General features: G+C 32.5%; 1 protein-coding gene across 3 annotated transcripts; it reads right to left on the bottom strand.

Annotated features, from left to right (window-relative positions):
• Window positions 1–1,869: 1,869 nt before the first annotated feature.
• Window positions 1,870–6,989, bottom strand: LOC147386330 (potassium transporter 1-like). Of its 3 annotated transcripts, XM_086423684.1 has the most exons (10): window positions 6,805–6,989; window positions 5,708–5,951; window positions 5,294–5,431; window positions 4,676–4,921; window positions 4,353–4,403; window positions 3,999–4,259; window positions 3,838–3,890; window positions 3,586–3,700; window positions 3,248–3,502; window positions 1,870–3,155 (listed from the first exon to the last, which is right to left on the bottom strand). In XM_086423684.1, the coding sequence occupies exons 1-10, from the start codon at window positions 6,853–6,855 to the stop codon at window positions 2,143–2,145; spliced, it is 2,427 nt and encodes an 808-aa protein (XP_086279810.1). In that variant the 5' UTR covers window positions 6,856–6,989; the 3' UTR covers window positions 1,870–2,142. The 3 variants fall into 3 exon arrangements, with proteins under 3 accessions (XP_086279810.1, XP_086279811.1, XP_086279813.1); XM_086423685.1 differs by lacking the exon at window positions 5,294–5,431 and having other exon boundaries at window positions 6,805–6,985; XM_086423687.1 differs by lacking the exons at window positions 5,294–5,431; window positions 6,805–6,989 and having other exon boundaries at window positions 4,676–5,003; window positions 5,708–5,846.
• Between the last annotated feature and the right edge of the window lie 12,439 nt (window positions 6,990–19,428).

Raw genomic sequence — 19,428 nt, 5'->3', positions numbered from 1 at the left:
TAATATTTTATCAACATTACAGGGTAGTTGGGTCAACATTAGCAACATTTCGGAAATGCCCAAAACTTCGGTAATTATTTGGAAATTTACCCTTTAAAAAAAGGAGGTGTATTCAACATTTTATATTGAAGAAAGCAGCAAATTTATAATTTTTTAGGATGTAACTTTTGGAGATCCATATTATTATTTATAAATTTTGGATATCTCGCAAAAATCTATTTAATGGAAATTTTGCTATTTTCAAAAAGTGAAGAATTTGTTGATTTATGTATTTAAAAGAAGATGATTCATCAATGGATAAACATTCACAAGTTAGCCAAAATGCATATATGATAATAGTCAACAGATATCGAAATCAAAAGTTAAACCTTAATTAAGATTAGAATTGGATTTCAACCCTCTCTTTAATGTCAAACCAAGAAGTCATTGCTTTTTTTTCATTTGATAATGGGTGAATTCATTGCTTTTTTGTTTTAAAGTGGCAAAATCCAACCTTAATTTTAATCAAATTATGATTTTTTTTTTATCCAAGGGTCTGCTTGGTTATTAGTAATAAATGAATTTTGAGAATCTCGCAAAAATCTATTCAGCCACAAATTCATTGTTTTTAAAACAATAAAACAACAAATTTGCAGTTTTTGAAAATCAGAAAAAACCAATAGTTCCAAAGGTAGTGAATTTGCCGCTAGATAGATATTCATATGATACCTTGAATTCATATAATAAAAATAATAGCCAAACTGACCCTTGATCAAAAATTATGTTCTAATTATGATTGATAAGGGTTAGATTTTAACACTTTTAAGCAAAACAACAATAACGAATTCAACACTAAAAGCATAATAATATCAAATTCAGTGCGCTTTTTATTTAAATGTAGAATTACAACCTTGCTTCTTTTCTTTTTTTTTATTTGGTTATTTGTTTAGATGTTATTAGGTTTGCATTTAGAGTATCTCGTGAAGACTTACTTGAGGCAAATTTGTTACAAGTAGCAAACTCGATGTTTTATATGTTTAAAAGTAACAAATTTGAGTTCATGATGTAACTTTTGATAAATAACTTACTTTTTTGAAGAATAAGATACATGGCTTCAATGAAAAATTAAATCTTCAAGATGATGAATATGCGATTAGCCGTCACAAATTGTTGAATTCTTGTAATAGTCTTTAGAAAACGTCGGTAAGATAAAACAAATAAATAAATATTAAGAAGGGTTATATTTTAAATCTTTTCTCAAGATAAAAGGGCATTTAGTTTAAAAAAACTAACTAAATGAATTATTAAATTGTAGCTCAAAAATTAGGAGGCATTAGCAGGGTGTTTTATGTAATTTAAAAAAAAAAAAATCTAAAATATTCATTTTTTGAGAGTATCTAGATAATCTCCTTCATAATTTCCTTTCTTATGGATCCATGTTTACAAACTATAGATCGCCTGGGAATCTGACCAGAAAGAGAAACTTTTTAAAATATTCACAAAGATGGCCTTCAAAGCTCTCTTCTTAGTTCTTATTAAATGATGGTTAAATGCTGCTAAACTTAATTAGTGTTAATATGAACTAGACATCATTTTAGTTTTACCCGTTGTCGGTTTATATTAGACTATGTTTGATCAACTGTTAGCAAATAATTGGACTTTAATCGACTGAACTAACAAATTAGTACCATAGACCCTATACAGCCCATCAGATCATATTGATATCCCTTCAACACAACATAAATCATCGAAAGGATCTCGAAGACCCACCAAATCCAAGATCTTTGAGAAAGTAGATTCTTATTCGAAGAGTTCATAACCGCATGCATAAGCTCCCGCTAGCCCATCAATTTGAGATAAGCTTTTTTGTATGATAAAGATATTCAACAATGCTATAAATAAAATCCATGTTGATAAGGGTAATATCTTTGGTATTTTTACATCTATGTATATACAATTTCAGTGTGGTATGCAGATCTTGAGCTCGACGATGAGACTCCTATCCAAGTCTCACATGTTGAGGTGCCATCCAAGGCAATATCTCATCAATTTTCTAAATGACGAAGCGGAATATGGAGATGTCCATCTCTTCACAGTAGTGCTCCCTTCATCGATCCCTTTTGATGAGGCGGTCTGGAGAGGTGATGGAATTTTTTATACAAGTTAGACGTAATAGATCATACCAACTTCAAGCAAAGACGTATGAGGCACGCTCAGAACAACATCGGGTCCCCTACAATTCTTGCTTAGAAATGCATAGACAAAGTTGATTGCGAATCTCTTGAGAAATGTCGATGACTTCTTTGCCTTCGCATAAGAGTGCCCGAGAATATAAGCCATTCCAGATTCTCTAGCTTTCAAAATCTGCAAAGATTCCTCTCTCAGTAGAGAATTCTCGACAAGACCGTCCTCGGGTTTCACCACTTGAATATCGGAAAAAGACAGCACTACACTCTCTTCATGATTTGGATATGCGAACATGGACCTTGTGACATCGGCAGAATCAACATCTGACATTCCTAACTCGTCAGATGGTTTCGTCATTGAACTCAACAAGCATTCTTCTCCTTCCATCTCTACGAATTTTATAATCATAGATACTAATCGGTTCTCAAAGTCGTAGTTCTCTTGTTGTAGATCCTTGTAACCATACCTCACTATACATCGAAACATGCCATATTCTTTCGGACCCACCCTGCCTACGAGAAACCGTTCATTTTCACTAACATAAGGAACTTGAACAGATTTAATGCACACAAAAACTAACACCTGATGAAAGGCAGGTAAGTTTGTCACAAAGTGTCCAAAAACTGCAGGTACACCTGTCACGAGATTGGTGTAAACAAGTCCTACTCCCGGAACACGGACAATGCCAAGACTAGGCCCTAATGCCAATATTCTCTTCATTGAAACCTTGTTCTCCAAATCAAATTGGTGCTTCTTCAATGTGCCGTAGTTCCACACATACATGATGCCCATGAAGATTAAAGATAATGTGAGCGGGATCCACCCGCCTTCGGGAACCTTGATGAAGGATGCTGAGATGTATAAGAACTCGATAGATCCGAAAAACATTAGAAACACAACGGCAGTGATTATTCTTTGCTTCCAGACGATTATCATCACCAAACACATCAAGAAAGTTGTCACAAGCATTACAGTTGTGACTGCAAGCCCTGCCAACAGAGCAAAAGTATCAGCCAATAAACTAAAATATGGTTTTGGAAAAAAAAATGACACACAATTTATAACCAACTCTGATTAGTACCATAAGCATGGCCCATCATGTTTGTGTCCCTCAATCCGACCGTGACAGCCAAACACAGACACATTAGAATCCAATTGATCTCTGGGATGTATATCTGCCCGTATATTTTACTTGAAGTATGAACAATCTTCACGCGGGGGAAGCAATTCAGTGCACAGCATTGGCTTACCATAGAGAATGTAGCAGATATAACAGCCTGACTTCCCACTATGGCTGCAAAAGTGGCTACAATGAAGACTGGCCAAAACACAGGTTCTGCACAACAAGATAATGAAATTAATAAGAAGAGTTGGGGCACATGGTAGGCTAAACTGTATGGGACCTTCAGTAATTCTTGCCTGGTATGGCTTTATAGAAGCTTCTCTGAATATCTTCATGGTGTCTAGAAAGAAATGCAGCTTCACCCATATAAGCAAGAACCAAGCAGGGATATACTAGACATGTGAAAGCAATCTGGCATTTGTAGATAAAGCATTAGTTCAAATTTGAAGGAGATGGCACCGTTACTTTCACCTAAGTGTAGGTTGAATCATCATGATAGTCTTTCATTACAAAGTATGTAAATTTCAAGAGCTAATGTGCATTTTAACCTTGATAGATAGACGAGAAAAATGGCCCAAATCAGCAAACATAGTTTCAGCACCTGAGACAGATTGTTCTATAGGAATTAAACCATTTTTTCATTATAGGGTTTAAATGTAGCAAGAATTATGCTACAAGTGAGAACTATATAAGAAGTTTGAAGAGTTACCTGTAATAGAGAGAACCACTCCCCCTAGTGACACCCACCCTTCAATGCCAGTGCTTCTAAGGAACCTGAACATGTAAATGGGAGAAAGTGCACGAAATATACTTGGGTTCCATCGGACTATGTTATAGATACCAATGCCACTAATACACAAAAGCCATGCAGTGACTATTGGTGCAAAAATAAAAGCAACTCTATGTGTCCCATGATGTTGAAGAGAGAAGAGCCCCACTAAAATGACACATGAGATCAGCACAACATAGTCTGGAAAAAAAAAAGAAGCAAGAAATTATGCAAAATTCTAACAGGATTAAATGTGCTAAATTTGAAGGCAGTAGTGGGTGCAGATGGGCTTACTCTCATGAAGTTCTGTTACTTTAACTTTAACGCCCGAAACTGCCGAAAGAACTGAAAAGAAAGCCATACAAATCTCTTTTGAGCAATTTTGAGCTGTTATTGGACAATGAATGGGGGAATTTCCTGGGGAGCATTCTCATTATGAATTGTGTCTTGGAAAATATAATTCGAAAGAACCATTCAAGCTTTATTGATTCCTAAAACCATGTCCTACAGACAGGCAGGTTATTGAGGTCCAGAGGAAAATCAGTTTTGGTCTTCTAGGATTTAAAAAGAATGAACCCACAAATAAGATCACAGAAACTACAAAACTAAATAGTCACCTGAGATTGCAGGGGTGAGCACTCCATCACCAATTGCCATACATGTTCCAAGTAGAACAAAGATCAAGAGCCCATTCCGGAAATTCGGATGCTTCTCAAAGAACGATTTTAGCATAGAACTGTGCCACGTATCCGTTGATCCATCCAACCCATATGCTGACAATTTCTCATCTGCTGCTTGTTGATTGGGTAGAATGCTGAGTCTCGCATGTCGACACAGTAAGGAGTACATTGCAAAGGTACCACCTGCATTATAAGTGAATAATTGTCATGGGGATTAATTTTCTTTTTTGCTACGTCTGGAGTAGTTGGGTTCTGAACTCATGACCTGCTTAACACAAGTTGGAGACTTTTTAATAGCAGGCAAATAGTTTGGTGTGCGTAAGTGTAACAAGAGAAAAAAATAAAGATGAAACGATCACACAAAGAACACAAGATTTACATGGTTCAGCAAACTGGCTACATCCACAGAGGAAAGGTAGAAAAATCCACTATCAACGATAAAGATTACACTCTTTGTCCTCTACAACTCTCTCAGCCACAACGAACCTCACAGAGTAAAAACATTGGAAAAAAAAACCTAGCCCAAAAATACATATATATACCCAAAAAAATCACCTCGGGGGCACTGCCCTCGCGAGGGCCAAGTCAGGTAGCCTGACCGGGACCTTTTCCTCTTGCTCCGGACTGAGCCCACTCTGCTTCGGAAAAGGTCCCCTTTGATACTGTTTTGCCTCTTGAAGCCCAATAAGAATACTATACATCTCACAACATGGTTAAATTCAAAGAGATAAAGTTTAGTGCACTAGTCGTATAGTCCGTTGTTGACGAGTAGAAACTAGAGAGTTAAGTGTATGTGTCAATATATCTTCATCTATTTTCCCTTTCAACAAGTTGTGTTCATTTCCATTCTTTTTTATGGATAAGATGTGATTGAACCTCTGTTTTCTCAAGTTTGAGACATATAGAACTCAACCCAGACATTCATCTTAGCTAAGAAATACTTGAAATTAAGAAAATGCAAAGTAGTACCTTCACCATTGTCATCAGCCGACATCACGATGAAGATGTACTTAAAGAGAGGGATTAGAGTTAAGGTCCAGAAGATAAAGGAAAGCACCCCATAAACCTCCTCATCGTTCTCATGGAGGCTCAATTTCCCAGAGAAGGTGGTCTTGTAAACATATAGAGGAGAGGTACTAAGATCACCATAAACCACGCCAAGACTTTGGTAAGCTAGTGTGAGCACCGCCGAGCAGGAAACCCTCTTCAAATTCTGGTTCAGGAAACCCAATTTGTTTAACAGAGATTACAAATTACAAGAGCTCTTAATTTTTACAATGAAGGGGAATTGGTATATAATGGGATTGAGCAGAATTCAGAAGCTCAAAACTCGATAAAACTAAGCCTATTACTCACAAAATACTTGAAATCTTGACTTCTGGTATATTTATCTGTGTGTGTGTGTGTGTGTGTGTTTATATCAGTAATGTATGTGAGTGTACAACTCTATATACATTCAACAAAAAAAGATACAAAATTACTCGAAGTTCGGTTAATTTAAAAAAATTCACTTCCTTTTTCCCTGTTTTCAATGAAGTTCATACCATCTTTCACAAGAACCCAATTTACCCAAACAGAGAAACTTTTCATCCCAACAATTATCCACATTTTAATTTGGAAAGAAAATGGAACTAAAATAGCAGGAAAATTCTAAGGTTATAATCCAATGAATCAAAATTCCACCAATTTTTGTCTTTCTTCCATACATTTACAGTATATTATGTTTACAAATTAACATCAAAGCATTTCAAATCCAAACCCTTTTTTTTTAAGAATAATACAGAAAAACAAAATGGGAATTTCCACTGATTCTTGTCCTTCCATAATATAATCTGGTTACTGATTTTACTTAAACATGTTTTTTCCTGAAAACCTCATTTTTCCTAGAAAAGAAACTAAGTTTCTAGAGAGAGCATGGGAGTGAAAAACAGACAAAATGAAGAAATAATCACAAGCCTCTCACAAAACCCAACATTTTTTTTCTAAAATGATAACAATAGCAAAATCTTCTAATTTATTATGTAAGAAAAAACTATCAATAAATTTAAAAAAAAAAAAATGGTTACCTGTTGAAAGGATCCTTGTTCTAATTCATCCACTGATTGTGTAGGATTCATGGCTGTGTGTGTGTGTGTGTGTGTGTGTGTGTGTGTGTGAGAGAGAGAGAGAGAGAGACTTTTGGAGGAGAAGATGACTTAATGGTTCAATTTAAAGAGTGGGGAAAGGAGAATGTGGGAACACTAGGAAATGAGTAGTAAGTTGTAAGTAGGTAAAGTGTGCTAAAAAGAAGTTTAAAATGCATTTAATGCCCTCTATCTGTAGGTGGCCTATCAGATAATAGAGGTTTCTTTCAATGAAGTAAAGTTAATTACACCAAGAGCTTAACTTACATGATCATTTCAGTTTCCTCTATGAACCATATTTCTTATTTAACCCCAAAACTATGCTTAAAAAAATGAATCTGGCTTAGATTTTTCATTAAAAATTAAAATTTTGGCAAATCAGAAAAGATCAAATTTTGGAAAAACAATTGATTTTCTTATAGACTGTGTTGGGGACCTTATCGGTTCTCGAGCAATTGCACTCTGATACTTAAGTTTGAACAAATTGTATAAAATAAAATAAAAAATGAAAGAGAAAAAAAGTATTTTAAGTCTTCTTAATTTTATTAGTGTGATTTTTTTTTTTTTTTTACTTTCAGTCATTGCCTCTTGTTTATGGATTTTATCGGTGGAACCTACGCAAAATGTTTCCAAGAAATTGTCCTTAACTATTGGTTAATTTCCCTTCTTGAACTTTGTGGTGCTAATCATTTAGAGAAAGAACTTCAGATTCTCAGAGATGAGGTTAATGTTAGATCTATGTATTTATTGGCAGCGAATTTGCCTTATTTTATAAATTGTGTGAGCCTACTTGATTAAGATATTTTCATAGATGTTCCCTGTGATTTAGCTCAGAAAATTTATCCCGTCATATGTCAATATCTCAAGGCAATGTGTATTTGTCATGGAAAAGGAGCAAGTTTTTGTTCCTGAGAGGCGTTTTATACCAACATATGAGAAATTATAAATAATACATAGATATATAATTTGTAAATAAGGTGTTACATGAATTTTACCAAATCTTTTTTTTTATGACGGGAGTATCCAAACTTACGTTTGACCAGTGGCATCGAAAGAGTGAGAGCCAAAGACTAGGCCAAGGTGTGTGGGTCCCTTCCCCCGGGCACGTGCAACGCCCGCACATCACACGCATTAGATAAGTGAGGGTGTGTCCTCATAGGTGGCCTCGAGGAATAAATGCTTGTACTGAGTATCGAACTCACGACCTATGGACTTTCATTGTTTATTGGTTCAAAATTGCCACTGAGTGAACCCCTCAGGATTTGTAACTCATATTTAAAGATTCAATGATTTTTTTTCTTTTGAAAAAATTTAAATAATTTTAAAAAATATACATATCCTTATGATATGGCATAATTCATGAATTTAGTTACCAATGGCGGGATCCATTAAGGATGATGAACCTAAGCTTCACCATATTTTTCTTCCTGATTAGGTTAAGTGCACATATTAAAGAAAAAACGATAAAAAAAGGTCAACAAGAGAGACCAAGATCCCACACACAATCATTTCATTGTTAATTTCAACCACAAATTAGATTGTTGAAATGTGATTTAATGTTAAACCCATTTTAGTCCACTTTAATTAAATGATGAGATGGACCGGTTTGATTTTTTTTTTTTTTTTTTTACCTAAATAAGAAAAATAAAATTTATAAAGATGACACCCATGCCTACCAAAATGAGATTGTGTGTTTTTGATTGTGGGAAGAACCCTTTTTTTGTCTTTTTGTTGTGAGGAGACTCTCTTTCTCTTCTCTCATCTATGGGTCCCTTCAATTAATTGAAACCCTAACAAGTAGACTTGTTTCTTTTCCAGCCATGCATGCATATATTACTACTTTAACAATTGAAATTTGAACAAATATTTTTATTTTTCAATTTGACCAAACATTTTGTCAAAATTTCCAAAATAGAAAACCCTCCCCCCTGCCCCCAACCCCACCATAAATATTATACACAAATAATGCAAACAATTTATTTTAGCATCATTGAGCATCCATCCACTTTTGGCGTCGATCTCGGGATGAGGTCATTAAAGTTTGAAAGCAACCTTTTAAAAGAGATATGTATCGGTTGATATAAAATGCAGATGAACTCTTTAATCTTCTACTAAGATATCTTATCAAAATGAGAATATCGAAGGGTTCCCCTCAGGAAAATGATTGAAAGGAGAATTTCATTTGTGATGCTTAACTTTACACTTGTGTTACTAACCACTATTTACTTTTTAAACCTCAAAAAGACATTTGAACTCTCCATCCAATAAATGGATAAGAGAAAAACACATATTTCCTAGAGATCAATATTTATTTTTTAAGAATGTATTTTTCTTGAGAACCATGAGAATTATCCTCTCATCTCATCCGTTCATTGGATGAAGAATCTGAAATCTCAATCTGGAGGGGTTGGATCAATGACAATTTCAGATCGATAAGCAGTTAATGGTCATAGGTCATGAGTTTGATACCCAGTGTGAGCATTAATTCCGTAAGGGCCACCCATGAGGGTACACCCTCACTTACCTTATGTGTGTGTGTGTGTGTATGTGTGATGTACGGACGTTGCACGTTCTCCGAGACTAATCTTTTGGACAAGACCATGGTTTATGGACTAGGCAAAGCCCAGATATGGGCCCAATCCACTGTCTACAGGATACTTGATTATCGAAAAATAAATCTAAAAAATCATTTGAGGTCAGTATTATTTATTGATTATATTGATCAGTAAATAATAAATATCGATAACATGGTCCTCGTGGGACTTAATCTTTTTTTTTTCTTTTGCTTTATAAGTTGTTCTTCCCACCACTTAGGCACTTGCACGATCACAAGGATGACAATAAAATTAATAGTAAAAAAATATTATAAAAATAATGAAATAAGACATCATAGGAACTATTAAGTAAAGACATCTGACTTTAGCCACCCATGCACCCTATCTCTGGTCTGTCTATATCCATAAAAATCATTGGGTCCAACCGTACTATTGATATTATGGTATATGCATTGAGAATACGAATGGATTTAGTTAGGTGTGCTATCACCATCAAAGATTCAAATCAATCAAATTTTTGGGAGAATTATTTAATACAATTGATTAGGAGTTTTTTAATTAATTAATTAATTAATTAATTAATTTTTGGATTGTAACTTAATAATCTACTTTATAAAGTTTTTCCAACTAAATACAACCCCTTAAGAAAAGATTTATAAGTACTCAAACTACTTCTTCCTTCTGGTAATACTATGCTTCTTACATTAATAAATCTATTAATGCATTGAAAATAACAGGGGTAATTTAATAAAATCCCTCTGTGAAATTCGCAATATTAGATTTATTCCTGCAAAATGTAAGATGAGGTTCAACCCCCTGATCGGAAGTCAATGTCCCTTTTTGTTGGTGAATTAATGTCATTCAAAATTTAAATTATTAAATCAAAATCTCACTGTTAATTCATAAAATTCTTTATCTGGGTCCGTCTCTTGTTCTTGTTGGTCGTAATCATTAGAAATGTTATATCATGGGTGATAGAATAGAAGCCCCATTCATCCATCAGAAAGAAATCGATATGTATCTGATGGAGTCTACATCGTACGTAGAGCGCCCAAGCGCTTTTTGGGCCAGCTCAGTTCTCTTATCCATCGGTCCAATGCACTGGGCTCATCTCATGGAGGGAAAAGCAAAAATTGAGTTGTGTTGTTGTTGTTCGCCGCCTCTCATATTACATTGACCCTTCTCTCCCCGGCATCGTCCATCTACATAATAAGTATCATGTAAAGCAATGTCTAGCCCAAAATTCGTCAGGACTATTCCAGTGAGTCTTCCTATGGTGAATAAAAACATGGCCCCTACAGCAAATAATATGGGTGTTTTGTATTGTATGGAACCCCCCCACATTGTAGCAATCCAACAATGGGACATTGACTTTTGATCAAATGAGTAAACCTAACCTTGCATTTTGCAAACCAATATCTTCAATTTTGCAGGGGATCTTGTTTAATTACACAAATAATAAGTACACATAAAATTAAACATTATTTGTATTTTATAACATTATTGATAGTAAGTAACAAAATGTGCAATAACTAGAGTCCACAGTTTTGAAAGATTTTTACCTTGGTAAGGTATACATGACAAATGTGTTTTTTTTCACTCTTTTTGGGAAAATTACTTAAAGCACCCTGTAAGAAGGATTTCTTTCTATTTAATCCCTAAGTTTTAGGGATTTTCTTAATAGTCCATTTAGATAAATTTTTCTTTCTAATCAGTCTCTAAGCCTTATTCCCCACATTTCTCATGATTGAAACATTGAATGTGCCTTAACCATTCGAACTCATCATTTTCATCCGAAAAAATTGAAGTTTTATCATCCCAATCACATATTGTAGACTCCATTCTAACATTAAGGATTTGAGAATGAAGAAAAAAACTCATTTTCAAGTATTTTGAAAACGTATGTAAAAAAATTAAGATTTTTTCAATTTTTGGAGGAAAATCGATCAAGAGTAGTTCTTTTGGTTTGAAATCATCTAAACTAGTAGTCAGGTAAAGTTTTTAGTCGATCTTTCCATTTATTTTAGTCAAAAAAATTCTAAAAAAAAAAAATAATAAGTGAGTTTTACTAGCGTAAAGTTCACCAATTTTTATTATTGAGTTTGATATTTTTTTTAAAAGTTGTTGATTCAATAATTAAAAATGTCAAAATTGACAATAATAAATGGTGAGCTCAACAATAAAAATATTGACCACAACAATAAATAAAAAGTAGTGAGCTCGACAATAATGAAGGACCGTTAAAAATTAAAAAGTTTACCAAACAGACTATCAAACTACCACCCAAAATTCAAGGACTATTGAAAAAGAAATTCCTCTGTGAGAGACTCTTAAATAATTTTCCTTTCTCTCTGTACTTAGTATCCGAGCCTCCTTGAATCCAATTAATCCTTGTGCACGTCTAATCCCCTCTCCCTACACACATCAAGTAATTTCTAGGATAAATCCATATGGATGATCCCCAACGGATAATTGCAACTCAAGACCTCGCTTCGTGCGAGACCGTCTAGGCCATCTCTCTAATTTTCTATATAAATCTTACTAAAATTAATTATAATTAATAATAAAAAAATCAAGAAAGTTTAGTTTCAACAACTTATGTATACCCATCTCATTCAGGGGCACTATCAAGTTAAGACATCTCACTTAAACAACACATCCACCCCATCTTCTGGTTTGTCAGTTTCCATAAAATCATTGGGTCCAACCGTACTACTGATATTATGGTACAATGCATGGATGGTAGTAGAGAAGTAGGGGTAGGTGTGCTTTCCGTATCAAAAGGATTCGAACCAATCAATTAGCAATGTAAATTCTATGAGGCTTATAGCTTTGTCAAATATGAAAGTGATGTCACCAGGCACATTAAATATACAAATAGGAAATTTTAATTGAGATTTAAAATCTAGTGACAATGTCCCCAAAAATCTATTTTTTGAAAATATGTATTAAAAAATCCCTTATAAAAAAATTATGGACTCTTTAATATTTATTTTATCAAATATTAGTCTAAAAAGAACTTTTGAGGAGAAAATGTCATAATTACCCCTTTCATCAAATTTTGAGGTTTAAAGACAAGTGATTATTTGAGAATATTTGAAGTAATTGTATGTTTTAAAATTAATGACAAACCCTCTTAATTATGATCGTCTTTTATATAATAATGAAAGTAAAAAATTCTTATTTACTCTTTCCCAAAATTAATGATTTTTAACTCACATAGATGCTGATGATGATGGAGATGAGTATGGTTATCATTATCATCAACTAAATTGATTTATGTATATTAGATTTATTAAATAAATAAATAATTAAAACATTATTTTAGAACTCGACTTGAATATTCATCGAATTGATTCAACTAAAAAAATTAGTAAATCTACTTAAATGAGTCAAATAAAATTATATTAAATTGATAAATGGATTTTAATAAATAAAAATATTTATTTTTTACTTTGACAAAATTATTAATAACCAAATAAATTGGTCAAGTTTTTTATTTGACTAAGTATATTTTTAAATTAAACCACTTTGTAAAATTGTTAAAAGGGTATTTCAGGTATTTTTCTTAAAAAAATATTTAAAAGATCCTCAATAGGTGAATATTTAATTTAGTGGGACTTAAATGTTCATATTCTTTTCTAAGGAACTAATCAGTACACATTCTCAATAAAGAGTCCCTCACGGTCATTGTCCCTAAAATCTATTAGTTTCTTTGAAAAAGAAAAATTAAGGCTATTTTGATAAACAATCATGATAATATGATGCCCTCCCTCTAATGCATATCCCCTTACGCCTCAATCACAGAATCGTGGATCAATTGCCTTGAGATACATAAGAAAAAAAATTGAGATTATGTGTATCTCAAGGAAATTGATCTACAGTTCTATGATGGGATGTAAAAGGCCTGTGTTAGAGGGGGCGTCAAAAAATCATTACACTTTGATAAAAATAGTTTGGGAAAATGACTATAATAGACTCCTTATTGAGGATATGTACCGAATAGTCCCCTAATAAAGAATACGGACCATTTAATTTTCATTAAATAAAATATTAATCTATTACGGATCTTTTGAAGAATTTTTTATGAAAAATACTGAAATATCCTTTTAACAACTTTACAAAGTGTTTAATCTAAAAATTTACCGAGTCCAATAAAAAACTTGACCAATTTATTTAGTTATTAATATTTACATGAAAAATAAAAAATAAATAGTTTATTTATTAAAAATTAAATATAATTTTATTTGACTCATTTGTGTCGACTTGCTAATTTTATTTGAATCAATTCATTGAACATTCAAAATGAGTTTTAAAATTATGTTTTAATTATTTATATTTTTTTAATAAATCTAATATACATAGACCAAATTAGTTTGATGATGATCTTACTCATCACTATTGTTCTAGTCATCATCATCATCTATGTGATTTAAAGATTACTAGTTTTGGGAAGAGAAAATCAAGTTTTTTTTTTTTCTTTTCATTTAGATCTTTTTTCATGAGTGTTATTTTTTAACAAGAAAGTCTTCACTCAGTCAATACTCGACTGACATGGCATGGACAAGGAACCATAGTTCTTTTCCTCGGGATACACAACTCCACATCCCCATAAAAGATGTGCAATTATGTATCCCGATGAAAAACATTTATGGTTCCATATATGTGCTACGTCAGTCGAGTATTGACCGAGTGAGGACTTTCTAGTTAAAAAATTATTATTCTTTTTTCATTGATCTATAAGAGATGACCATAGTTAAGGGGCATGTCATTAATTACAAAACAAAGGAGTAGCTCAAATATTCTCAAGTAAACAAATTTATTTAAACTTTAAAAATCATTGAAAGGGTAATTATGGTATTTTCTCTTCAAAAATCTTTTTAGACTAATATTTGATAAATTGGATACTAAAAAGTCCGTATTTTTTTAGAAGAAACTATTTTATACATATTTTCAAAAAATAGGTCTTTGTAATCATTGACCCAATAGTTTTTTTGATAATTTTCAAAACATCTTGAGATTATTCAAAATATTCAATATTTAATTATAATCTGGGAAGACAAAATAAAAATATTTCAACCTAATCAATGTTTTAAAAATCAATCAATAATTAAACATTTATTTCAATGAAATATTTTGGTTTTGTCAAATTGGTCGAACCATAGTTCAATTTGACTGTATCAACTCATATTTGTTTAAAAGAAATGTCTATATTTTTCTCTTAAAATATCATTATTTATTATTTAAAAAAATCTCACAAAAACCAATGGTTCATTTGTCAAATCCAATTTATTAAGGATTCCAATCAAACTTGATCAAATCATCATTTTTGTCTGATTTTTAAAACACTGGTTAAAATGGTATGAAACTTTGAATGATGGTTTTACTTGGACAATTTTCTTCACCAATCCTTTTGTTATACAAATTATATTAGCGGTCAAAAAATGGATTATGAACAAAGGCGGATTTACGGTGAGGCACTTGCCCCCAAAGTCTATGGATTAATGAGTTATTGGAATAGATTTTAGCGACAAATAAAAAAATCTATCACTATTGCCCTCACAAATATATTTTTTCACTCTGAGTGACCCCCACAAGAATTCTCTACTCTTGGTTTCCTCGACATAGGCAAAATCCTCGCTCCACCCCTGGTTGTGAATCACATTGTGTTATCGATACAAAGAGAGACTTTAATTAACTTATCAAACTAATGTGGCCTTGTAAAGAAATAATCTGTTTAATATCACTTTTCATTGGATATTGTTAGGTGATTTTCAATTCTCAAAGCCTTTTTCCAATGGTCAAACAAATGGTCCATCCAAGAAATTGTATCTGGTTATCACTTCTCTTTGGAATGCATATTCTCTCTCAACTCTCTCTCTCTCTCTCTGAAAGTAATTTTTTTTTTTTTTCAATTATTTTGTTTTTAATGGTCAAAGGAAGAAAGTGGAGCTGAAGAGATTCTTTGATATCTTCTCCCACCCTTATCTCTTTCAGTTATTTTATAAACAAAATTCAAATTAAGATATATATATATATATATAGTTCGATTAACTTAATCATTAGAGATTGCCACGTGTCTTATTATATATTATTTATTTAACATGACACGACACATAAACTAACATCTTTAGGTTAGGTGTTATGCAACTAATGATAATGTCAATACAGACACTACGTGGCATAATATGATTGGATTATTTATGAATCTGATCCAACTGACATTAACATAGAGACGCCATGTGGCACTAGTAGAATAGGAGCAGAAGCACATAAGTATTGGAGATTGTGTCGGCCACTAAACTGTTACATTATGAATGACGCATCTATATTTCACGTGTGAGCCCTGGAGTCTTGCCAAATGTCGTATTCAGATCTTTATTTTCATAATTTTTGGTTACCAACTTTAAAAAGTGTTAGTGGGAGGCCCACACTTTTAAAGGACTTATTATTGGACGTCTTTGTCGCTTATCTGCTATCGAAAAAGTTGGTTTTATCTCTCGTGTTAACTTTGTAACTTTACATAAATAAATGTACAGCTCATATATCTGTGTATGAGATAAGGACTGTAGGCAGCCAACTTAAACAAAGGGCATTAAATCCAAATTAAACTTTTTAAGTCTTGTGTTTCAAATGGGGGAATCGAAGCTCTTGGACTTGCAAGTTATTTTGGGCCTGTTTTGGAGGGGATTGAGGGTGTTGGACTTGAAGTCTACTGACTCATCCTTATTATTTAAGCTCATATACATGGGAACGGATCGAGCGACATATGTAAAAGTAATGTAACATTAATAAATTTTTAAAATATAGGTTAGAAGTTTCGGATTGAGTTGATTTTTTGTGAGGGTGATCTCTATGATGGGAAGATCATCCGGAAAAAAAAAAAATCAGTCCAATCTAAAACTTCTAACCCCATTAAAAGTGATTTAGAATGTGGATCATTAATTTTTTGTTAATTTTTTTCAATAATTTATAAATTACTTTTGATAGATTTAAAAGTTTCAGATTAAGCTGATTTTTTGTGAGGATGATCTTCTCATCATAGTGACCATCCTCGCAAAAAATCACCTCAATCCCAAACCTCTTACCCATTTTTTGAAAAACCATTGTTTTTACATATGTCCCATGAACCGCCCCCCATATATATATATATATATATATATGGGTAATGATAACATCTAAGATCCCATTGAGACATTATCATTGTCCATCAAATTCACCTTTCAATAATATCATTTTTTCTATTTTATCTTTAAGTGAAAAAGAGAAAGGTATATTGGTCTTTTATAAAATAAAATTTTATTTATATAATAAATACTAAGGACATTTAATCTTTTGATTTAAATATTTTTTTGTAGTAATTATTTTGACAATCAATGCCAATATAATAAATGCATTTATTATACAAAATAAAATAAAATTGCGAGAGGTATTATTGAAAAAAAAATGTGGTGGATTATATTAGCATCCCCATGAGATCTTGGATGTTAAAATTCCCTTATATATATGGGTCCCGTTCGGCACCCAACCATTTACCCAACAATTTGCTCAACATGTTTTGTCCTACATGGGTTAGAAGTTTTGGAATAGGCTGATTTTTGGTGAGAATGATCTCTATGGTGAGGAGATCATCATCACAAAAAATCAGCCCATTCCAAAACTTTTAACCTTATTACAAATGATTTACAATAAATGGACGGTCCACGATTTTTCAACTTGTATACATGGGTTAGAAGTTTTGGAATGAGCTAATTTTTGGTGAGGATGATCTTCTAACTGTAGAGATCATTCTCACCAAAAATCAGCCCATTCCAAAACTTCTAACCCATGTAAGACAAAACATGTTGGGCAAATTGTTGGGTAAATGGTTGGGTGCTGAACATTTCCCTATGTATATAGGGTTAGGATCCGTATATACATATATCTACTCATATATCTACAACGTGTTTTGTCCTATGTGGGCTAAAAGTTTGGAATTGAACTGATTTTTGGTGATGATGATTTCTCTGACGAGGAAATCATCCTCACCAAAAATCAACTAATTCTAAAACTTCAAACCTCATATTTATGAGTTGAAGAATTGTGGACCGTCCATTTTTTATAAATCACTTTTGACTATGTTAAAAGTTTTGGATTTAGCTGATTTTTGGTGAGGCTGATCTCCTTATCATAAAGATCATCCTCACCAAAAATCAATTCAATCTGAAACTTTTAACCCATATAGGACAAAACACGTTGTAAATATATGTGTACACGGATACTGATCCATATATAGATATATTTGTGTGTGTGTCAGTTCTCATGCCACCCAATCATCTAGATTGATTGCTCCCTAGTCGACCCGTGCCACGATTGTGCTTGTTGAGTCATTTACCAGATAGCGATGACCTATAAGATAACAAATTATGATATGTAAACACTAGAGTTTGCTTTTGCCTACCATATATCATCTATGGGGTTGTGTTAGAAGATGAAAGGCAGTAAAGTTAGAAGAGTATTATCGAAAAGAGTAAGTCTAGCTTTACTAACTAAGAAAGATTTCAAATCTTATTAAAGGTCGTTGAGCTCACGTTGTGACATCCAATAACATGATCCAAAATTATATCAACTTATATAAAACAAAACAAAACAAATTTGTGACATTCAGTGTTAAATTTTAATTTCAAATTTGAGAGTTCAATAGCAGTCCATTTTCAAAATCGTGGGTCATAGGAGACATGTTCAGCAACTCCCATTAAGAAGACCATATTAGAAGTAAAAAATTGTCTTATATGAGTTAAAAGTTTCAGATTAAGCTGATTTTGTGTGAGGATGATCTCTATAGTGAGGAGACCATTCTCACAAAAAATCAATCCAATCTAAAACTTATAACCCCATTAAAAGTGATTTACAAAGTTGACGAATTATGAACCATTGACTTTTCCGTTAAGTTGTAAACCACTTTTGATGGGGTTGGAAATTTCAGAATGTACTGATTTTTTGTGAGGATAATCTAAAATTTTTTCCATAAAATCTAGAAGGCTATGGTATTGGATTGTCAGTTTGATAATCCATTTAAGCTCAACACTCTTGGTAAAATTTGAAATCTTAATAAGTTAGTAAGGAAAGTATTTCTTTATAAAAATAACATAAGAAAAGTAAAAGTAATAAAGTTGAAAGTTATCTTCAAGATATAAGAAGAGATTGCATCTTAACCTCTCTAGTGTTTTAACATGGAGGTTTTATATATATATATATATATATATTATGTGATATTTGTTAATGTGAAAAGTACATAACGCAGAAGGGATAGGCAGTGGACCAAAAGCCCAAGAGTGACATGACCTTGTGTTGCCCACTTTGCTAAGTTAGTGGCACTCATGTTGTCGTATATTACGTGCAAACCCTTTATAAAAAAATAAGCTCTTAAGACTACTCGTTGTTGTACAACCTCTTTTGCCACTTTGATTCCTTGAAGAAAAAGAGTTCTACATTTTTCCGACAACTTTGCTTTACAACTTGAGACTTCCGCTACAATGACTTCGTCATTAGAATCACATACAATAATAAGACAAATTTAGTTTATTTACGAAATTGGAGTACTATATAATACTCTGATTCAGTATTGAAAATAATGAATTTATTTTTTATATCATTTTGATAAAATAAAATATTTCCGAAAACGATAATTTATTGCTTTTAGAATTAAGATGTACAATACTCCATTTTGGGAGTTATTCGATATTTGGTGCATGTTTTGGTAAATTTGCTAACAATAATTCCATAACCAGCCCTTTTGTTTGTGTAAAAAATAAAATCTATCTACATTGTTTTTCTCCATTCAAAATTCTTCAGGGAACTCATTCTCTTGAAATAATGCCATTTTCCTTTGGCTAATAATGCCAATGATGACATGATTCCCTTGAAGTGACCATAGGACTTAAAATGGAACGAATTTTATCCGAAATCCAAATGATCCAAATTCGAATTTAGCAGATTTGATTCTTTCAAATATATCCGAATTAAAATATGA

This window comes from Akebia trifoliata, chromosome 14 (genome assembly GCF_017979445.1).
Source record: "Akebia trifoliata isolate Shusen 1 chromosome 14, ASM1797944v1, whole genome shotgun sequence".
Classification (NCBI taxonomy): domain Eukaryota; kingdom Viridiplantae; phylum Streptophyta; class Magnoliopsida; order Ranunculales; family Lardizabalaceae; genus Akebia; species Akebia trifoliata.
The sequence above is the reverse complement of the archived record's forward strand: the minus strand, read 5'-3'. Positions and strand labels throughout refer to the sequence as shown.